The 23,465-nt window shown below is 40.4% G+C and overlaps 1 protein-coding gene across 4 annotated transcripts in view; it reads left to right on the plus strand.

The window, feature by feature from the left end:
• The window catches only part of LOC129717600 (anosmin-1), a 39,653-nt gene that overhangs the window by 15,066 nt on the left and 1,122 nt on the right, over positions 1-23,465 (plus strand). For 3 of the 4 annotated variants that reach the window (XM_055667614.1, XM_055667617.1, XM_055667615.1), the window contains exons 2-5: positions 9,786-9,959; positions 10,095-10,653; positions 10,712-10,929; positions 10,996-11,186. In XM_055667614.1, the coding sequence (XP_055523589.1) occupies positions 9,786-9,959; positions 10,095-10,653; positions 10,712-10,929; positions 10,996-11,186 (1,142 nt within the window). The remainder of the gene's footprint in view (positions 1-9,785; positions 9,960-10,094; positions 10,654-10,711; positions 10,930-10,995; positions 11,187-23,465) is intronic. The other variant, XM_055667616.1, reaches the window with a different exon arrangement.

Raw genomic sequence — 23,465 nt, forward strand, 5'->3', positions numbered from 1 at the left:
TTGTCCTGTACACCTAACAGTTGGCTGCGAAGTCTGTGTATAAAATACAGAAGGTCAAGTTCCGAATCGGAATGTAGCACCAAGGCTTTGCTTTTTTTTAATGAAGTCATGCGGAGTTAAATCTGGTTGCCAGAATTGTTTCAAATAGAATATTAGCAAAGGTTCGCCATAGTTACTGCTTTTCTATTTGGAAGGAACCATTCGAGTACACTAAGGGCGCTTTTTACGCGGATTCAGGAATTTACGAGGTTTTTTACGCGGATTCCGGCATTTACGCGGTTTTTTACGCGGTTTAGTGTAGTTCATTCTGTATCATAATTTTTGGAAGACTTAAAAAATTATACAATTCTTGATTGAAGCAACAATCACAATGCCTCTCAAAAATGTATAACCCGAACAATTATTAACAATTGTGTTAAAATAGTGGTCCGAAAATTGTCCATTTTTTTAATTTTTTGATATTTACATAATACATTTGACTTTTCCAGCATTGTTTGTCACTCGCAATTTTCTATAATCTTATTTATGTCGTTTGTTTGTCTTTGAATTGATAAAACTATCAAAAATTTGTAGGCACATGTATCGATTTATATTCAGCACCTTTTCTAGCACAGCTGTAACAGTCAACCGAAACAAGTTTCGCAAAAAATTTAACCAAGAAAAGGAAAATAATAATTCTCCCTTGTCGGTTATGCTCGACGCTCCGGAACCCGTGAATTAATATCCACAGCGGCGTTACAAATTCTCATAGGATTGCAGTTTGTGGTCCCTGGATGTGCATGTGTTATGGAACCCGAAATCAACTGACCGTTACCTAGAACTACAGCTCAACTCAGTCGGCAAGACGATACTTTTAAGCGGATAATAGTCCCTACTAACGGTAATAGGGTCAAGGAGTGTAGGTGATTAGTTATTGACGAAAAGGATTAATCTGCTTAGTCATGTCGATTGTCAGGTACATTTCTGGCCTCCATTAAGGAAGCTATAAATCAACCCATTCGATGCACTTCGAAAGCACGGATCACGCCATCCATCCCTCGTTGAACCCATCATGTAGCGTATCGTAATTTAAAACCTTGCACATATTGTAGCAACGAAAAACTGTCTGCAACATTATATCGCGTACCAAGGTACCGGTTCCCATCAATCTTTTACCTTTTGTGTAGAAATATGCGCTGACTTGTGCAATTGAGTCAGATTCGTGTATGAAACGGAACGAAGCCTATCCGGTAACGGCGACAAGCGATAAAAAAAAGAACCGGTAACAATCGTGGTGACGAGTATGTCAAATTTCAAATTAAGTGGCAAAATACTCTTTGTCCTGAGACAATGCCGTAATAATATGGATGCAATGGTAACTCTCAACCGACTACCATATGAATTGCTAGTAAGACGAAATTGTCGAGTATTCGGAAACGTCGAATGAGACTTTTTTTTTACTTTCAACGCAGACGAAAGGTTGCAACTTTTGGTTTTATCGAGAGGAAGTACGCAGCGTCGTCATATTTATTTATCAAAATTTCGCCAACGTATCCGAAAACCGATCGAACTCAATCATTGAGGGCATCATATACGCGTAACCTTCCCTGTTGCATTTATACGCTGCAAGAAAGGGCAAACAAAACTTGTATACAATCAACAAATAACGTAAAGCGTTGTGCCCTGGGTCAGGGTTTTTAACGACGAATTGTCGTCAATGGTTGACTGTTCCACACACAACGACGACGTTTATTTTTCTTTTCTTTTATGATTTATTTATTTCACCGCAAAAAAACGCAGAAAAAACATACGGTATTGTAGTTCGCCGGCGTGGAACGTGGACAGACAGTCGCTTTATATGATGATATATCGAGAGAAGCAGTAGTAAAGTAATGTATATATTTATCTTAATGATTAGTACTAGGGCTGATTTTTTTTTAATTTACTATAACATTGTATATGAAGTGACGCAGGCTCTCGGTACACGTCAAGGATCAGAGGATGCATAGCCCGATTTCGCAATACTTAGTTGAAGCAGTACAGAAGTATTCAAATGAAATTTACATAATTATATTATTTGTTAAATCATACACTAGAAATATTTCATTATGCGCAATCCATACAAAAATAATTTCGAGTGGGAACTATTAAGAAATATTTTATTATTTTCCCTGCACAATCCATCACAGTTTAATTTTTTTTCCTGTAAAAGGACTATGACGAGCCAGCTAACAACCTGAATGTCAAGTCCTCGAAAGTTAACTGATGCGTTTTTCATTACTAAATGGTGCCACTGCTCGTGAACAACATTGTTGAGTGAAGGTCGGATGCACGTGTAACATTCAATTTTGATGAAACCGTAACAAAGTAATTCCTACGTAGCAAATAATTTTGTAGGAGAGCTTCCGTGCGTTGGTGGATGGAGGAGGGTTTGAATAAAAAATGTGAATGAAATCGAAAATATCAGGCAAGAGCTCCTTTTAGTGGAAATAGACTAAATAGGTACATATAGTTACGAAACATTCTCATTCATCTGAATTTTGTTTTTCAGTGAAATGAAACTTATGATTATACCTATGTTAACATAAACATTGGTTACAAATTTGATAGACCTTTGAGCAAATTCCCAATTAAGGCCGCAGTGTAATTGCTCGCATTTGTCGACGATTTGCAAAATGGAAAAAATGAAAGCTTTTTAACCGTTCCTGCCAGCCAGCTCGGAAGTGCGTAAAGTTTTCAGAGACTACTAAGAAGTTTTCCCAAAAGCCAACGTATTTAGAAGTGATGAACCGCCGAGCAATTACTTTGCGGTCTTTTGACGCACTTCTATTTTTGCTAGAGGCACCAAAATTTACAGGAATGGGTAAAAAGTTATAATTCTTCATTTTTTGAAGTAGAATACTTCTCTCAGGAAGTTCGGCTACATAGGGATGTGAAATGAAAATCCAAAACCGAAAAAAGTGAAAAATATGTCCAATTTCAAATGCTAATAAATCGGTTATTATTCGATGGATTTCCTTCGTTCTTGAAGCAATAGATTGTAAAAGCTTCTAAGATTCTTCCCAAAAGAAGATAATTGTAATATTATTTTTCACACTATTGTACTATTGAAAATAGTCAAGCCTTGTCAAATCGAAAAAATTCGACCTCTGATTGGTCGTTATATGATTGCTTCCCAAGCACGATCGACAGAAACATATACCTTGCAATTTAAAACATGCTATTTGGCCTATATAAGAGCCTGTTTCAGCCGAAGCCGCTCATAATAGTTCTAGACAGCGACAACAGCAGTCGTCCTCTCTTAGCAGCAGCACTAGCAGTGTAGTGGATACCAGCGATGGCGGAAAGCGGCCGCAGCTGTGGCATGGCTATGGATAGCGCAATAGTTGCAGCGGATCTCAGCGTCGATAGCGACTGATGCAGTGAGAACTTTAGTGAAATAAATGCATTCAATGAAATAAAGTGTAAATGCATTCAATGAAAAGTTGACTCATTTTGACAACACGTTAGCCGTCTAGTTTTGAGTGTTAAATCAGTTTTTCACTGTTTATTTTATCACAAGGAATATTTTATTCACACTGTCAGTGATAAGGCAAAGATGTGATCGGCATTTTATCCGATACTTAAATGAACAACAAATTGTCCTTTTCAGGATGAAATAAAAACTTAATTGAAGAGTTAATATTTTCTAATGAGTTAATTCACATTTCCAAATTTGTAAAAGTTATAAATTTTACTTTATCTCCGTGTCTCAGAACGTACTGAATTATCTTTTCGTTCAGTCATGAGCACGACATCAAAATAATTTCATCTCAAAATTTAAAAATTGTCAAGTCCCAACCATGACAAGCAACTTACTATATTATTGAAAATGATCAATCCTTGTTGAAGCGCGTCGATTGATCTGATTAGTCACCGTTTATTTACTAGAAAAAATGACTGGCACGCAAGCAACCGGGTTATCTTTCTTGTAAAAGTATTCTGCTTCAACCTTGCGGTCGTGGCTTTGCACACAACTCTTCTGTTATTCCAGTTTGAGCTCTAAGGCAAAACCTGTGTTGGGGCAAACCTGTGTTGTCGGTAATTATTTGTAAATTGACCTTATTAATACATCCGAATCAATTCACAGGAGTACGTAGCTGACATACTGAGCGGGTGCATACAGTACACAACATATTTGATAATATTCGTGATAACGAAAGCAAAAAAGATGTTAAGGTTCAATGCACCATCAATAACTAGAAATGACGACAATGATTTCCAGTCAATGTGTAGGTCAGGTACATGTTTTAGCTATTATTTATTTTTCTGCCATTAAAAATCTTTAAAATGCCGATCAAAACGATTCAAAACAAAAAGTACCGATTTATCAAGACGTTACTCATGTGAACAGTACAGGATATTTTGCGAAAAAAATATGAATGAACGCCAACTTCGTATAGCTATGAAGCCATCACTCAAACGTCATCGATACAAAGTTACGAGATTAATGTAATAAATTCGAAATAACGTTTTAACTATAACCTGAAACGAATAAAAATCACCAAAAAAGTAGGAGGTTGTATCCAAGACACGACCGCATAAATGACGAAGAACTACGTACACTATTAACAAATGCATTGAGTGTTTCATTACCCTAGTAACACAAATGTTTTTATCAAAGTTTTATAGCGCTTTTTTGGCTGTATTGAGCGCTATAAAACTTTGATAAAACCAATATTTTTACTTGGGTAATGAGTTATAATGTCTACTAATGAAGGGTTGTGAATTTCGTGAACCAGATTCAGCAGTTAGCAGATCGTGCCGAGTTAAAAACCATACACAGCATACACACACACAAATCATACCATTTCATAGACACACACATCATACCATATCATTATACCATACACACATCATACCATATCATACACACATATACACATGACACCATATCATACACACACAGCAGCAAGCGACCAATCAGAGGACGTTATTTTTATTTCAACAAAGCTTGACAATTTTCAATAGTGCAATAGTTCGTAGATTCAAACAACATTTTTCTGCATTTGGGCAGATGCGTGTATAATTTTCCAATCGATTGCTGCAAGAATGAAGAAAATCGGTTGAAAACCAACCGACCTATGAGCATTTGAAAAGGGACAAATTTCGTCCCAGTTTTTCAGTTTGCATCCCTGTGTGGTATGCTAAAGTAAAACGTAGTTCTTCGTCAAAAATAATCAGATTATCTGTGACATGTTTGTTATATTGAAATATGGTGCCACCCACATTCCACGTGGACAGCTTTGAGGTGGGGGGGTTTGTGTAATGTCCACAGCACTGTTGCCAACTGTACAGACTTATCTGGAAACGTACAGATTTTCTCGGCTTTTTCGGTATAGATTCTGTACCGTACAGATTACAGATTTTTGTGAAAAAGTACAGATAAGTACCGATTTTTTAAATTGGTTGCAAAAGATTAAACAAAACATTGTGACAGATTCCACGACGATGCAATGAATGCGTTGTTGCAGCCCATACACTTAGAATATACTGCCCAAACTCCGGAATTTATTGTCGAGAAGGGTAACACTGAGTGGTCGGTTGAAAAAATAGCAGCTGTCGCCAAAACTGTATTAACAGTCGAACAGTAGAAGTTCAAAACTAATATTAACAGAGTCAATACCGCGTCGTCACAGGTGCATGAAAAATAAACAAAAATTGTTGAAGTTGTTTCTTCAAAAAATGCATAATAGAAACCATGGTCCAATGGTACAGATTTTGGTACAGATTTATTCCGAGAATAGTACAGATGAAAAAGATTTTTGCAGCTTTCAGTACGGATGAAAATGTGGTAACACTGGTCCACAGTCCAAAGAAAATTATTACAACTTATATGGGCAGATGTCCATGGAGGGGGAGAGGGGGGGGGAATCAATATCGTTAAAAATCTGTCCACGTGGAATGTGGATGGCTCCTGTTCGAACATTCAATTACTCTGCAGAAATACATACTCTTTGAGGGATTGGAAAAAATAATAAGTAGTTTAAGAGGTTGTTTATTGGACACAATCGCAAGGTTAACGTAGATTTACGACAGCCTTTCAGTAATCCAGCCAGCCATCAGTAATCGGTTCTGTAATTCATTTGCTTGATTACCGTTTGGTATTTTTTCATTGTCGCTGAAACGTCAAATAGAGAATAGAGCTCAGCAAAAAATTACAAAGCGTTCATCAAAAATCGCTGCATGAGTCGGTATTTACAAAGCTTACGATACGTCACAAATTATCAAGCGTTCTGGAAATGAAATTTAGGCTTTATTAGAGATTTATTAGAGAAAAATAAATATAGCTATTCTAATAGTTGCTGTTGCAACCTTTGAATAAATTTATACAGGTATTTCGAATTGTTTATATCGATTAACATCCAGCACATTCGAGAAAAAGTGGTTCCCGTGGCTCTGTGGTTAGCGATGTCGGTCGGCTAGCTCTCCCACACGATTGTGATATCGGGTTCGATTACCGATCGAGTCGAGGATCTTTTCGAGCTGGAAATTTTCTCGACTCAGCACTGGGGCACGGTGTATCGTTGTACTTATCCTACACATGCAAAATGTGCCAAAAAAAGTAGGAGGTTGTATACAAGACACGACCGCATAACTGACGTAGAACTACGCACACTATTAACAAATGCATTGTGGTAAGTGTTTCATTAATGAGTCATAAAGTCTACTAATGCTTGCTTTGTTGTCTCAACAGTGGGGGAATGAAGACACTGAAAACACGAGCTGTAAAAGCTGTTTCACATTCAGTAAATGAGACGGCCGCTACAGATTTAAATTGCTGATATCCAGCACAGATGGCTCGCTTGAGTTGTTATAAAATTATTAACATTCAAATACTTGTTTATTTGCCTTGAAAAAGGCATTTTGCTGCTCAAAACTGAATTTGCTGATGGCAACCTTTCTGCTGCCTCAGTAGTGGGACAATGACGTCAGTCTGGCGACACGAGCTGAGAAGTGAGAAGAACCGCGCTGCTCCTGAGACATGGTGACCAACCACAGGGCGAGTGATTTGTTTGATTTAAAGGCAGCCACAGGCGCAATCCGCTGTAACTGCTGAGTGCTGATATATGCTGATATCTGCTAATACTGCTGTCAACGTTGTGGACGGTCTATCCAGCTCACCTCTCGACTAATGAATGTAGCTGATTTTACCAGAAACACTCTTTTATAGTCGAACGTTGCTACGAAATAGGCCACGCCTTTCTGTTCATTTTTGCCATTCTCCAATGTTCTTTAGACGAATTATTCCACAATTCGCATTTGATTTTTGTATACAACGAATAAACACCGATCGTGCTTTCACACACGCAACGATTTTAACCCCCATCGTGTCACGGTTTATAACATCAAGCGATTTCGTTTGCTCGCTGTTGCGTATTGCATCATAATGCAACTGAGCAACTGGCAGACGACGAAATTCTGTTTATGCTGATTGATCGAATTTCAATTTATTCCTGTAAAATCGAATTGATGTTAAGGTGTTCTAACAGAACAGGGCGGTCTGTTGTTCAAAATCGGTTATGCTGATCACAGCCTTTGTGCTGCCCCTGCAGTGGGGGGATTAGGTGAATAAATAAAGTAAATTTTTTGATCGCGACTGAATTTGATTGCTAGGATCCAGCACAAAATGCTTGTGTTATTGCCAAAAAAATATTAACCCTAAATTACTTGTTTAATTGCCTTGAGAAAGGCATTATGCTGTTCAAAAACTTTAAAAGCTGTTTTAGCATTCAGTAAATAAGACAGCTGCGACAGAATTGTGTTTTCTTGGATTCAGCACAGAATGTGTTGTTGCCAAGATAAAGCAAAACTTTATTGCGGGAAGAAGGCCGAAGCTTTTAACTGGCATATCGAGACGTTTGGTGCTACCTCGCTGCTGCTTAGATACGTGATGTGGTTTGTTTACTGGCGCAACCCGCTGCTGCTAACGAATTCTCTCAACTAATCTAGTTGATCGAGACCGCTATTAACCCTCAAGGCTAAGCGTGCGATATTGTTTTTGTTAGGGTTAATTTGATATCGTATATGATGCTAATCGCCTCCTCTAGCCTCCCCAGCTGGTCTCGAGGTACGATGCTGGCCCAACAAGCCAGTCGTCGTAGGTTCAAGTCTTGACTCGGGAGAGACTGTTAGTGTCAGTAGGTTCGTTGCGCTAGCCCCGCAATTGTCCTGTACACTTAACGGTTGGCTGCGTATAGTAAACAGAAGGTCAAGTTCCGAATCGGAATGTAGCACCAAGTCTTTGCTTTGCTTTTGAAGCTAATCGCATCTCTATGTTTTCACGGGCAGCGGGAACATGGCACTCTTCAGAAGAAGACACAGTGGAAAGCTGTTTTAACATTGAAAATTTGATGGCCGATAGATTTTTATTGCCAACACACTCGTTTGTGTGTTGCCAAAATAAGGAAGTTTTTAGCTGGAGGAAGTGTCGACCAATATAGCTAAAGCTACCGCACAAGGATAGCTTTTGACAAGGAGCCACTTCACCTATTACGAACGCTGCTACTACTTCCGCTACAGGTACTCCCACTGCATACATCCGCTGCCGGTACTGCTGCTACCCGCTACTACTTGGTTAGGACCATACTTGTGGCCTTCTACTTGTAAACTGATTGGTTTGAGCAGAAGCAGGCTCATATATAACTCAAATTATGCATTCTCGGTTGACTAGTTATAATATTTTGTCGACCGTGTTGAAGCAAGCGCGTTGAATTAAGCGACCAATCGGAGGTTGAAATAGGTTTCAACTATAGCTCATTGGTTTTCGACCCATCATATTGTAGCGCGATTTTCATGGAGATGACATTTAGTTAATTGCAGTTTGTTGATTCGATTACACTAGTAGAGTTATTTCTAACAGTATTTCGAACGAAGGAAATATTTTATTTTGTTGAAATGTCGAGTCAGTTGGAAAAACATCGAATCAAGCAATTAGTTGTTTCTCAGAAAAGTCTTTTCAACTGGTAGTAATAACGAATATGTTGCCGAAGTTGCAAAAAAAATTAAGAATCTGTGAAGTTTTACGGAGAAGACGATTCGAATAATATGTATTTCACCAATTTCACCATGAGTTATCATACAAAATATATAAGTGTCGAAAACGACCCGCCAACGTAAGAATAGGTATATTTTTAACGTAGATCTACGGTTAATCAAGTTTTCAAAATCCATGCGAGGTATTGTCCCCTCTTACAGAAGACGAGGCGAATGGCGAGTCGGCTGGTCTTTGGAGAAGGCCAAGTTTAACTCGCGTTCCCTAATACAACATTTTGTTCGCCTCGTCAAAGACTGTGGGCGAGGCGAGATGCTCACCTCGTCTTCAAACATCGTCCATTGTCAAACATACCACTCACTTGTATGTGAAATAATAAACAAAAAATCGAACAGTGACGTAATACTCATATTTGATTAAAGATATTTATATTAACACAGAAAACGAATGCGTGAATGTAATTAAGACGGTTTGATTCAAAAAACTTTGAAATTTAAATCCAATTCAAGAATTAATTTATCTGAACCTACTTATTCTTCTTCTAAAGTAGTGCATTTTGTATCAAAGTATCGAAAATCATAGGCCTGTGAGGCAACTGTGTACATGGAACCGGGTAGTGTTCAGAGTTTCATTTGATCGTCAAATTTGTCTTTCTAGAAACCTTTCAGGATGCGTTTGACCCCTATTAAACATACAATACAAAAACACAGATTTGCGACGAATCTTTTTCAACTTTGTTAGTATATTGAAATTCTTCTTATTATCATTACAGATGTTGACCACCTCCGGTGTCGTAAAGTTGATCCTAATTCATCACCTGCTTGGTGCCTCATCAACTCTGGCAACCAGTAACGGAAGTGTGCCGCTCAGTCGAAGACACACGGACAACCTGCTGATAGCCCGATGTCGTTCCAAATGTACGAACACATTCGACAAAAAGACTATGGTACTTTTTCTGACTTTGATTGAATGAATGTTAATTGTTCGCTTCAGTAGATTGGCTCAGTTTCCGTGCGCGATATTTACACACCCCTTGATTTCCGTTGTTTCTATGTACTATATCTATTTATGCATTCTACAGTGCGAGAGCAGCTGCATCCGCGACTATCTTGGTAACCCAACGTACAAAAAATTCGGAGACTGCCCAAAGGACCCACTGAACCGATTAGAAGCAATTTGCCTCAATACATGTCAGAGCACTGATTACCACTGTCCTGGGGTGGAGAAATGCTGTTCTCATTCTTGCGGCATGAGTTGCCAAGCCCCGGTAGGTTTGGACAAGGTGTCTGGTTTACCGCCAGTTCCTTCCCATGTCAGTTTACGGGAGGCTGGGCGAAGCTTCCGAATGGCTGAAATACAGTGGGATATCTCACTGGAAGAAGAATCCAGCGCAGTCTACTTTGTGGTAGAATCTCGACATCACATTGGTGTTAGCTTCGCGGAGCGGAAGTTAGAGGACGACTGGCAATACCACATGCCGACTGTAATCTATGAAGTGGCCAGACCGGCTAGTCAGAAGCGTTACATTGGAGAAATGAAGCTTAAACCCGGCCGCTGGTATCAGGTTCGGGTTGCAGCGGTCAACGAACTCGGTACCAAAGGCTACTCAACAGTCTCGAAGGAGTTTCAGCTGAGTAAAAGTCGGTAACTACTCAGACAGTATACCATTCTTAAACTAATATTTACCGCTTTTATTAGCAGGACCGAATCCACCGCAGCCCCCGAAGAATCTCACATTAGGACCATTGACACCGAACGCCAATGGAACATATAATAGGAAAATCTCGTGGATGCTTCCGCGATCTGATCTTCCGGTGGAAAAGTACAAAATTAGCTGGAGTTTGTATTTAAATGCAACCAGCGGCGCTCGAATGGGAAATTCATCATTATTCAAAGAAACGGCGACCATATCGGCGGTAAAGAATGCATTTAGTGTTATCAATAATAAAATAACTGTTTTTTTTTTTTCATTTTCAATGCAGCCTGCGAGACATTTCGAGATTAAAGGACTACAACCGAACAGTATTTACTATCTGCAGATACACGCAATTAGTGTGTACGGCAAGAGACGCATGAAGTCGCAGGCCTGTAACGAACTAATGGTGACCTCTGTAGACGCTAACGAAAGTATTAAGCTGCCCAGCATGGACAATATGCTAATGAATGATGCAAGGTAATTGTTCGGAAGTTTTTAATTGTGAGTGTTTTTTTATTTCACATTTTGGTAGTAGACGGATTTGGCGCCAACTCGACCAGATGTTGGCAACTCCCTATCAGAATTCAATTGAACCTTGTGGATGCGTTCACCCTGCTAAACTAAGAAACTCTACATTCTCAATTTTTTTAAATTATCTAGAATAATATTTGAAAAGGATTTTTTTATGAATCAATATATTTAAATAATGACGAGAGATAGAGAAAATGACTTTTAAGGAATCATCTGAATTTTCATTTAACAATTCGGAAAAAATGAATTTGTGATCATGCATGAAATCTTTTGGCTTCTTTTCAGGAAGCGTCCGCTCCACCACAGCACAATATCTTTCGATTGGGCGCAGCTGTGAATAGTTGGAGGGATTGGTGGTTTTTGGTCAAATCTGGCCAAACAAAGGATTCCAAAGTAACAATCCAAATGTGATTTAGTTTTATTTATATTTCATGGTTGTATTCTTAAAACATTACTAAGTCTATCGAGTTTTATCATAAGTTTTTCTAAGTACTTGTGGTTTTTATTTATCAACAGTTTCCAAGAGTAATTAAAGAACACTTGAAGAGTCCTCTATAAAACTCCCTCATCAATAAGTGTGATTGGCCTGAGGAGCGGTTTTGAAACCCACTCAATATCCTTTTCAAAATACCTATGAGAAACTTCCATAAAGCCTCATGAGAGTTTTACGATAGTTTTATGGTACTTATCTTTAAGATGAATTTATCTTGAAAATGTGCTCATAAAATTTTCTTAAACCAATTTTGCCTCATGATTCATGAAAGAGAAAACATGGAAGAAAAGGATCTAAAATAAACAAACATTTCTCAGCTCATTCAAGCAGCTAACTCATACTAAATCAAGACAATCTAAATCATACTAAATCAAGTTATTTAAGCGTGTATTACTCTTGATGTTAAAAACAGCAAAAACTTAATACTTACTAACGGACATGAAATGTAAGATGGTACAAATACCAATACCTGAGCCTGACAGAGAAATGGTAATGATTCCCCTGCTTCATGCAATATGTTGCATTTCTTCATTTTGCTCGTGTTTTAAGGTCCTAATAATAAAATACACCGGATGTTTATTCAAAACCATTTATTGTTTCTTGTTTAAGAATCGCTGTAAGTGAAATTTTTAAACAGCAAAAATGGTGCTTGACTGTAAACAAACAGCTGTCAAACGGGAGAGGGGCTATCTCAGATAAAATTTGTTTGTCTTGAAAAGTTCAAAAAAGTTTAATTCAAGCGCAAGTATTCTTCTCCGTGAATGCAACAAATAAATGCCAACTTATCGAGACACTAAAAAAATGAGGGATTAATTTAAAACCAACGTCAAATATGGCGAACAAACTGTGATTAACTCCGTCAAAATAATAGCGATTTATAATTAAACGGTAATAAAAGGCCGAGATTCTCAATGCTACTAATAATTCTGGCAGTTCAGTAGTGAATGTTGACCATGATGAACACAAAGTTTAGTAAAATTTTCCATAGTCCAGCAAACCCGAACTCAACGAAAATTCAGATATATTTTTTATTTTCTAAATAAATTATCTATTTGCCAGTAATATTATGGCGCGTTGAAAATTACAAACATTTTTGCCACATAACACGTACAAACTTAACGTGGCAATCAAAAATTTACAAATATGTTTTTGAAAATACATGTAAATTTATCTACCTATTCTATTAAACGACTACGATGACATTCATTTTGGAGAAAGAGTAGATCGATGGGGTTTGTTTTATAAATTGCTCTATGTAAATAAAAAATAAATTCTGTTAACAGCGAAATAAGCTAGAAAGAAGGATTGCGAACCTGATTTATAGAACTCTCGAAAGTCGTTATAGTTTTTCCATGATTGTGAGCAACTCCTGAATGTCATCATGAGTACATGTCGATTAAAATAAAGAGTTTTAAGCAATCTTTAGGAAATATTCTTGAGCACCTTCTCTAGCATGGGCCTCCTTGATCATATGAGAGTTTTACGGCTGATTTGTAGCAGATTGTGAGAATAATAAGATTTATGCCCTGTTTGAAAGGACAAGCAATCAAAACTTCTTCAAGTGCATCGTAAAACTGATATTGTTACTTGGGTAGAACAAGATACCTGACTCTTGCAGAATTCATCGGACATGATTGTCGCTGCGCGTGAGCAAAAGTCGAACTAATTTATATACTGTTAATATGATGCATACTTAACGTCAAAATCAACTGACGACAAGGTCAGGACATGACTGCTGAAAGGTGAAACAATTTCTTCAGTATCCATGTGGACGACTGTACGGTGCTGCCATCCGAAAAACAATAACTATGTGTACGAATGTTTAGTTCTCATACATGAAACTTTCCGGAAGAATCAAGAATTATCGGCGCATCATTTAAAATTAAGCGTACCATCAGAACTTCCAGATAACCGCTATGAGCACGGTCTACAGTCAAGTTTTCCACTCTTACCGAGGTTAAAAAAGCAAAAATCGGGTGCCTCGGTGAACCTGAACATAAGCACAATAGTTCTGAAACCTGGCTTGCGACATATCAAACTTTAAGCGCAGACAGACGTCCAAGCTGAGTTCCAAACTTGTGTAAAGATTTTTGTAGTAGGAATTCGTAACCAGATAGCGCTACCAGTGACGCCAGCCTCATACACCAGCGAAAAAAAAATGTATTGTAGCGATAAGCTCACCAGGTGGCGCTAGTATAAAAGTGATTTATAACGCAATTCTCTTTGAAAATTTACACGGAATTTTCGATCAATTTTGTTCTTACTTGACGTCTGTCTGTGCCTTAAGTTTTGGTAGAATGGGATCTGAAAATAAATATAACCCCTCAATATAAACCCCCACTCTGATAGTCAATGTCACACTTTTCTGTCGTACTTTGAAGAGCAAAAAATATGGCAATAGCATGAAGTGCAAAAAATAACAATATCATTAATCTGCATGTTATCTTAAGCGTCGAGCTGACCAAACTGCTACATCCTTTTCATATACAATCTTGAACAGCTCAACGATCGATGACGGACTATGCACGATAAATCGGTTTTGCTCATAGTGACAATTTTATGAAAATTTAAGTCATCAGATGGCAGCAATAACCGTCGGAAATCGGTCGTGTTCAAAATGTATGAAAATATGGAAGTTAGGTATCTTGTTCTAGTTATCTTCGGTTCCAACGTCGCATGAAAATTTTGTCGAAAAATAGCAATACAATTTTCGGCCGTCAAATTCGGTTTTTGGCGTCAAATTCCGCTTATCGTCCCGATAGTACTTCAAACCGGAACTCTTCTTTGATTCTGAATCCTGGTGACATTCCTACTTTGCGAGCCAAAGTTCGCATAGAGAATTTGCACACGAAATAGCTCTGCCCCTAGATATATTTAAGTGGAAGGAATCGCTCAAAGCTTTAATATTGCACAACATCTGCTGTCTCTTTCTAATGTGAAAGCGAAAAGCTATTCCTGCAACCATTTCGAGTTAAATGGATTTTTTACTGGATTTTTTTTATATCTGTCAGGGTAACTGCGGACCATTGAGATGTTGGATACGCAGCAAATATATGGGATTTGACAGCGATAGCATAGTCCTGATCTTGCAAGACAGCGGTTCTCAACCTTTTTTTGTTCGCTTACCCCTTGGCGATATTTTTCATATCGATTCTACCCCCTGGCCTGTAATGTTTCCGCAGAGTGGGAGAGAGTAGTGGTAGATTGGTTGTTTCGGTTTAAAATTGAACTATGGTTTGTTTGATTGCTACAGTCATGTTTTAAGAGCAAGATTGAAAAACAAATGAAGGATTTCAAAGAAAAATTGCTTTGTCTGCTATTACTGATTTTTTTTTTCGCGTACCCCTTGAAGGCTGGGCATCAAATGGTGAGTTGACAACCTGAAAGGAGCGTCAAACATAGCTTCGGCCCTCACAAGTTCCTATCTCTAAGTGAGAAGGTGCGACGCGATCATTGGCGCGTTAACCATATTCCGGCGGTAGAGGAAATGCTTCGCCAACCCGAGCGTCTGTTCACCAAGATGGTGCGGCTCAAAACAGCGTCTGATCTCCATGTTAGGAGCGACTGATCAACGTCCTGGTGGCAGCGTGGGACTCTAAACAGAGCTGACACGATGATCCCCCGGCGAGACGAGGGGTTGGGGAAGGCCCAACGAGCCGCCCCGGAAAACAACATGTTACAAACAACGTAAGAGACAATACGGATCGGAACAATCGGCATGGACCTAGGCAACGTAATAAGGACTACGAATGGAAACTTGGGACATGGAACTGCAAATCGCTCTGCTTTCCAGGATGCGACAGGATAATTTATGACGAGCTACATCCACGCAACTTCGAAGTCGTAGCGCTGCAGGAAATTTGTTGGACAGGACAGAAGGTATGGAAAAGCGGGCACCGGGCGGCTACTTTCTACCAGAGTTGTGGTACCACCAGCGAGCTGGGAACCGGCTTCATAGTACTGGGTAAGATGCGCCAACGCGTGATAGGGTGGCAGCCGATCAACGCAAGGATGTGCAAGTTGAGGATGAATGGCCGGTTCTTCAACTACAGCATCATCAACGTGCTCTGCCCACATGAAGGAAGACCCGACGACGAGAAGGAAGCGTTCTACGCGCAGCTGGAGCAGGTCTACGATAGCTACCCGCGACGGGACGTGGAGATCGTTATTGGGGACTTGAATGCTAAGGTAGGACGGGAGGCAATGTACAGACCGGTAATCGGACCAGATAGCCTGCATGCCGTGTCTAATGATAACGGCCATCGGGGCGTGAACTTTGCGGCTTCCCGTGGTATGGTAGTCCGAAGTACCTTTTTCCCCCGCAAAGGTATCCACAAATCCACCTGGAGATCACCCGACCAACAGACCGAGAACCAAATCGACCACGTTTTAATCAACGGCAGGTTTTTCTCCGACATCATCAACGTTCGCACCTACCGCAGTGCGAATATTCGGAATTCGGACCACTACCTAGTAGCTGTGTGCATGCGCTCAAAACTAGCGACGATGTATAACACCCGTCGAAGTCAAACGCCGCGACCCAATATTGAGCAACTGCGGGACGCCGAGGCTGCACAGGAATACGCGCAGCAGCTGGAGGCAGTGCTACCTACGGAAGAGCAGCTTGGCGCAGCTACCCTTGAAGATGGCTGGAGAAGCATCCGATCCGCCATAGGTAGCACTGCAGTAGCGCTACTAGGTACAAGGGCCCTGAATTATAGAAATGACTGGTTTGACGGCGAATGCAAACGTTTAGTCGAGGAGAAGAATGCAGCACGGGCGAGAATGCTGCAACACCGAACGAGAGCAAACGTGGAACGATACCGACAGTCACGGAACAGCCAAAACTCAGTCCTCCGAAGGAAGAAGCGCCAGCAAGAGGACCGAGATCGCGTAGCGATGGAAGAGCTGTGCCAAGCTAACGATACTCGGAAGTTCTACGAGAAGCTGAACAGCTCCCGCAAAGGCTTTGTGCCGCAAGCCGATATGTGCAGGAGCTTGGACGGCAACCTCCTAACAGACGAGGAGTGTGAGGTGATCAAAAGGTGGAGGCAGCACTTCGACGAGCATCTAAACAGCGATGCAGTAGAGCGCGAGGACGGTATGGCAACTGATCTTGGTGCACGAGCAGAAGACATCAGAATTCCAGCCCCCGATCTTCTGGAGGTGGAGGAGGAGATTGGTCGGCTGAAAAACAATAAAGCTGCTGAAGTGCACCAACTTCCCAGCGAGCTATTGAAATACGGTGGAGAAACACTGGCTAGAGCCGTGCACTGAGTCATTGTCAAGGTTTGGGAGGAAGAACGAGTACCGGAGGAGTGGATGGAGGGTATTGTGTGTCCCATCTACAAAAAGGGCGACAAACTGGAGTGCTGCAATTACCGGGCAATCACTCTGTTGAACGCCGCCTACAAGGTACTCTCCCAAATACTTTGCCGTCGACTATTACCATTTGCGAAGCAGTTCGTGGGGCACTACCAGGCGGGATTTATGGGTGCCCGCGCCACCACGGATCAGATATTCGCGGTTCGGCAGGTTATGCAGAAATGCCGCGAATATAACGTGCCCACATATCATTTGTTCATCGATTTTGAATCGGCGTACGACACAATCGATCGGGACAAGCTTTGGCAAATTATACACGACTACGGATTTTTCGGACAAACTGACGATGGATGGATCGAGTGATGTGTGTAGTTCGAGTTTCGGGAGCACTCTCGAGCCCCTTCGAAACCCGAAGAGGTCTAAGGCAAGGTGATGGTCTCTCGTGCCTACTGTTTAACATTACCCTGGAAGGTGTCATTAGAAGAGCGGGGATTAACACGAGTGGCACGATATTCCAAAATTCGGTTCAACTGTTTGGTTTCGCCGACGATATCGACATTGCGGCTCGGACCTTTGTGAAGATGGCGGATACGTACATCGGACTAAAGGCTGAAGCCAAACGGATTGGACTGGTCATCAATGCATCGAAGACGAAGTACATGAAAGGAAGGGGTTCACGAGAGGACAGTGCTAACCTCCCACCTCGAGTTCAAACTGGTGGTGATGAAATCGAGGTGGTTGCTGAGTTCGTGTATCTGGGCTCACTGGTAACTGCCGACAACGGTACCAGCAGAGAAATTCAACGGCGCATTATGGTAGGAAATCGTGCATACTTTGGTCTCCGGAGGACGCTCCGATCGAGTGGAATTCGTCGCCGCACCAAGTTAACCATCTACAAGACGCTGATCAGACCGGACATGGACTATGCTTGTGGAGGACCAACGCGCCCTTGCGGTCTTCGAGCGGAAGGTGTTGCGTACCATCTTCGGTGGACTTCAGATGGAAAACGGAGTGTGGAGAAGGCGAATGAACCACGCACTGCAGGAGCTGCTTGGGGAGCCATCTATCGTCCACACCGCTAAGATAGGCAGTTTGCGGTGGGCTGGGCATGTTGTAAGGATGTCAGACGACAGCCCTGTGAAGATGGTTCTTGAAACCAATCCGTCAGGGGCGAGACGGAGAGGTGCACAGCGGGCGGACCCTACGCAGACTGCAGAGCTGGCGAACTGCAGCCATGGGCCGAGTGGAATGGAGACGACTCTTACGTACAGCAAAGGCCACACCACGGCTTGGGACTGTTTGGTAAGGTAAGTACCCCCTGAAGGCTTTCGAGTACCCCCAGGGATACGCGTACCCCAGGTTGAGAACCGCTGTTGCAAGAGTTACACTGATTTGAAAGTGTCTGAATTATTGCGGATACAAACCTTAATAAAGTCAACAATTTAGTCAACTTAGTTACCCAAAATTCCTCTGAACATTTCGAAATGGGCACTTTAAAGCAAAAATTATGTAAGAACATTGTCTGGAAAAGTGCGAGTGGACGATTTACTGTCTGTTGTTTTTATAATTATCAACGTTTTTGACGAAATTTTATAGACCGTCCCGATAATTATAAATACACTTACGATCAACCGTCATTTCAAATAACGTGCAGTCACAGACAAACAGACGTGCCTCTTCGAGCAAAAATCCTGAAAAATCTTCGTCCTTATTCGAAACATTACACTCAAGCGCCACCATGTGAGCTTATTTCCTACTAACTTGTTTTCGTAAAACGGTTTTTGTCGTTGCACGCTTGCTTAAATCAACACAAGCGGCATTACTGATGGTTTTTGTCTTTGATAATGAAAACGGCACACTTGCTTATAGCGACACTAGCGGCACTATTGCCCACTAAGAAAAATTTCTAAATTATCGTTATTTTTCTGGTCGATGAAAGCGTCATCGAGTGGCACGTCTGTTTTCTGTGGTGCAGTATTCAACCAAACGTTGGCTGCGTCCTGTTGTTTACATCCAAAAGAAACAGATGCTGTCATTTTTTCTAACATTTAGTGCGAAATTTTGAAAATGCGTGGCCTTTCTCCCGAGGTTTTACCTGTGTCGGAGCAGTTCAAACCGCATTGCGGAAGTATTGTGAAGAGTGCACATTTACTGATGCTCCAAGACGTGGTAGAAAACCCGGGCCTGTTGATCCCACAATGGACAAAAATGTTAAGGAATACTACAAGCGGCATCCTTCAGTATCAGTACGAGATATGGCGAGAAAGCTTGGAACCTCGGCGAGTAACGTTATGCGTGCCAAGGGAAGAATGGGTCTGCAGACCCGTCGGAAGCAGAAGCAGCCAAAACGAAATCCAAAACAAGCTGAATCTGTGAAACCGAGAGCTCGGAAGCTTTATGACAAACTTCTGACCAAACAAATGGGGTGTGTTATCATGGATGACGAAACCTACAAAAAACTGGACTATAAGACTCTGCCAGGACCGCAATTTTATACATCACCGAAGGGAAAGGATGTCCCTGGACCAGTGAAAGCCATTTACACCGAAAAATTCGGCAAAAAGGTAATGGTTTGGCAGGCCATTTGTGGATGTGGGAAAATATCTCGTCCATTCATTACGAATGACACAATGAATGGTAAAATTTACGTGAAAAAGTGTTTGCAGAAAAGGTTGTTACCCATGGTTAAGCAGCATAACAATCCTCCAATCTTTTGGCCCGATCTTGCTTCCTGACATTACTCTAAGGATGCACTAGGGGGGTATAAAACAAATAATGTCACATGTGTCCCAAAGGAGATGAATCCTCCAAACTGCCCTGAAATTCGCCCTATTGAAACTTTTTGGGCTTTGACCAAGGCAAAGCTGAAGAAATATGTCAAACCAGCGGACAATGTTGAAAAATTTAAAAAAGATTGGCTTAAAGTGGTAAAAATGGTCGGAGAACACACTGTACAAAAGCTTATGAGTAGTGTTAGGAGAAAAGTTAGAGAACTCGCGTATCCTACGAAAAATAATCCCAAATTGAATTGAAACTGGAAAGAAAACGCTTATTATCTATATTTTAGAATAAAATGACCGGAAAAATCCTGTTTTTGTTTTGTTTTATTCACGAAAGAAGATGTATTTATAATTTTCGGAACAGTCTATACCGGAGCATCACTCGATTTGGTACTCGTTCTGGAACATTTGGTTTCGATTCGGGTTAGAAGAGATTGTTTCAATCGAAGTTCAGACCTGACTTTCCGGACCATAACCTGTTCGATGATAATCACCGGCCGTGACCATCCAGTGCTCTGTTAGTTGGCTTGAAAGTCTGCCAGAAAATTCGCCTGGGTTACTGTTGTAGTCAATAGACTCGATAAATTAACTTTGCAGTCCTTATATCCACCAACAACCCCACCAAATCTATTACTGATTGTTCGAAATGGGCACTATCAAGAAAAAAAAAATTCTACCAACATTGTCATGGCCATGCATTTCCAACGTGGCACAAAGTTGGACTTGAAAAAAGTTTTTGTTGAAAAACTTTTTTTCTTAAAAGTGCCTATTTTGAAATTTTTAGGAGAGTTTCAGGTAATTAAATTGTCTGTCTATAAAACTTAAGTCCAAAGAAATTCGAAATAACCGTCTATTTTTTCATTCATTTTGAAATATTCAGAAGAGTTTTAGGCAACTAAATGGTCTATCTCTAGAACATAAGTTTGTAGAAATCTTGGGATGCTGTTTTTTGAATCACTTTTTGTTTTAGAACAAATATTTTCTCTTCAATATATCTATAGTCATTATTTAGATTTATCGATTTTAGAAAAGAGGCTTAAAAACTTAAAACTTTGATTGAATTTTGATTGATTTTTGATGATTTTGATTAAATTTTTGAAAAAAAAAGTATGCAAAGTTGCTTAGATTGGTAATGTCTACACGTCCGTAAAAATTCATTGAATTCTGCGAGAGTACTGCCAGTCTCTCAGTCAATGATGGTGATCGGTGATAAAGTCGGCGATAACATTCGATCTTTTTCAGCGTGTGAGTCAACTTTATCTCTCAGTCGATTGTAACAATTATTGTACGATTGCCAGTTCGAATGAACCAATTCGGAGATTCGCTGAGATAGTTTATTCTCTCCCAGAGGTTGAATTTCCAATAGCTGTACAAACCGATGATTAACTCTTCGTTGTTAGAATCGAAGTGTCAAAACAAAAGAGAAGAATCGCGAGACGATAACTTTCGGAAGAGAGAAATGATTGCGATCGCTTGGAATATTATCTCCCTTTTCTTCTTAGTCGCAAGTGTTGACAGCAAAATAGGTTTTTCATCGTTTAACAAAATGTTGCTTGCTATTGTTATTGTTAACTCAATGCATCTTTTTTCGTCGGTTTTATTTGCATCGAAGGATTGTTCATTGATGTATGTTGGTCGATGTCGAAAAATTTTGTTTAAACAAGTAAAAACCTGCACACATTTTGGAGAAAATGCGCAAATATAAATAGATTCGAAAAAAAGTTTGCAATCTATGCAGAAAGTAACAACAAATATTTGCAAATTGAAAAGAACAAAATCGTTCACGGAAAATCTGCATTTCACAGATAAATCTGTAAATCTGGTATCCCTGATTACTGCCTTTCTGTTGTTCTACCGCTTGCGGTTTTTTCTCTCTCTGAGTTTTTGGTTTGCGACACAATTTTACGACACTCTCACTCACAAAATGATTCAAACCTATGATTTTCGTTTCACGGCTCGATCGGATTGGGAGACGATAATGAGTTACCGTTTGGAGCCGATGAGAGAATCGAAACAGCGTATGAACAAGCGAAGATAAACTCGCATACAGTTAACAGGCTATGAAGTTCACGGAATATTTTTTCGGCAATTTATTTGTCACATAAGTTCTCTTCTCGAGAGACGATACAAAACATCGCGTGTTATGCGTGATCAGAGTCCAATAGGATTTTCTCATGATAATTATCTGATACGATTTTGACCATCCTTGCCCTCAGTTGAGTTGGCACGTAATCCATCAGTAGTTTTGGTAGGGTTGTTGGCAGGCTTCATATTCTCCTCTATATATGATAAGAGCAGAGTGAATATTTACTGTTTACTTCTTACCTAGCATGGGCGCTGCGTGTAGCAGTTTTTTGCACTACACTTTTTTCTGTTTTGTACTGTGTTTCTGCTGCTTGCAGAAAAACTAACACACTTGCCACAGCTGAGCGAAGCCGCCGCGGTGTGCACTGCTGAGATAAATTCGCTAGCATTCGAAGAGCAAGTTTGTTTTCACTTTCGAGATGCAAAGCAAACAACGCAATATAATTTTCCTACCTAGAGTTTCCCCTCATTTGATAATTGCTGAGAAGACACTCATTAAAAGCACTGCAGAAAGCTCTGCTGTGTAGTTACTGAGCGTATTGCCCGAACGTGTGAGAAATATCACTTCAGTTTATTATCTCTTTGGAGAGATATTTCTAGTTCCACTGCGGTGTTTATTTGCATACTCTCCAGATACACACGATTCGCAGCTCTCTTCAAGCAAGTTCGTCCCTTCGTCCACCAGTGTGAGAGCAGTTGTTTTCGCAGTGAAAGAAAATCTCCTACATGGTAGGGTTTTATCTGAGAAGAGAAAAAACAAGCCTGGTTGTTGGTGTATGCAACGATTGCAAAGTTGATTTATCGATTCTCATGGCCATTCCAATATTCCAGGCTCGTAATTTCTCCTCAGAGAATCACTAGTTTTTTTTTATTCTCGCTTATTTTCCGTCAGTCTAGTTCCGCCACTGTTGTGGCCAATCACCGATGCCTAGGCGACTCCACACCCAGGACCCTAACTCACGACCCGTTTTATTAACGGACCGGCGCCAACGGCTTTACTTCCTCATGCGATGGAAGGCGTGATCCCAGAGATTTTTCGCCTCAGAAAATCTCCCGGTGTCGGCTAGGATTGAATCTAGACCAGTTGGGTTGGTTGTAAGTGGATCACGCCACCTCACAACCATCGACACCTATGTCGGCGGTGAGAATCACTAGTGTATACAGGAGAATATCTTTCACTGCGAAAAAAACTGCTCTCACACTTCCGGTAGTGTATGCCGGAATTTCAGTTAGTTGAACCGAGATTTATGAAAAAATGTGACAGCTTTAATTTTTTTTTTTTGAACGAGCATTCAGTGGAGCCGACTCAGCCTGAGTAACAACATTGGTTCAATCAAAGTTTTATAGCGCTTGATACAGCCAAAACAGCCCTATAAAAATTTGATAAAACCAGTTCTGTTTCTTGGGAGCAGTAAATTTTAAATTTAAATGTTTTCTTATTTCTCACCTGTATATACCTCATTGATCTGAGGCATGCCTTAGACGCGCCTATGCAATTGCACTAGGTTTGTATGTGACATAATTTTGGCTCCGATTTTATCT

Source organism: Wyeomyia smithii, chromosome 1 (genome assembly GCF_029784165.1).
Source record: "Wyeomyia smithii strain HCP4-BCI-WySm-NY-G18 chromosome 1, ASM2978416v1, whole genome shotgun sequence".
Taxonomy (NCBI): Eukaryota; Metazoa; Arthropoda; class Insecta; order Diptera; family Culicidae; genus Wyeomyia; species Wyeomyia smithii.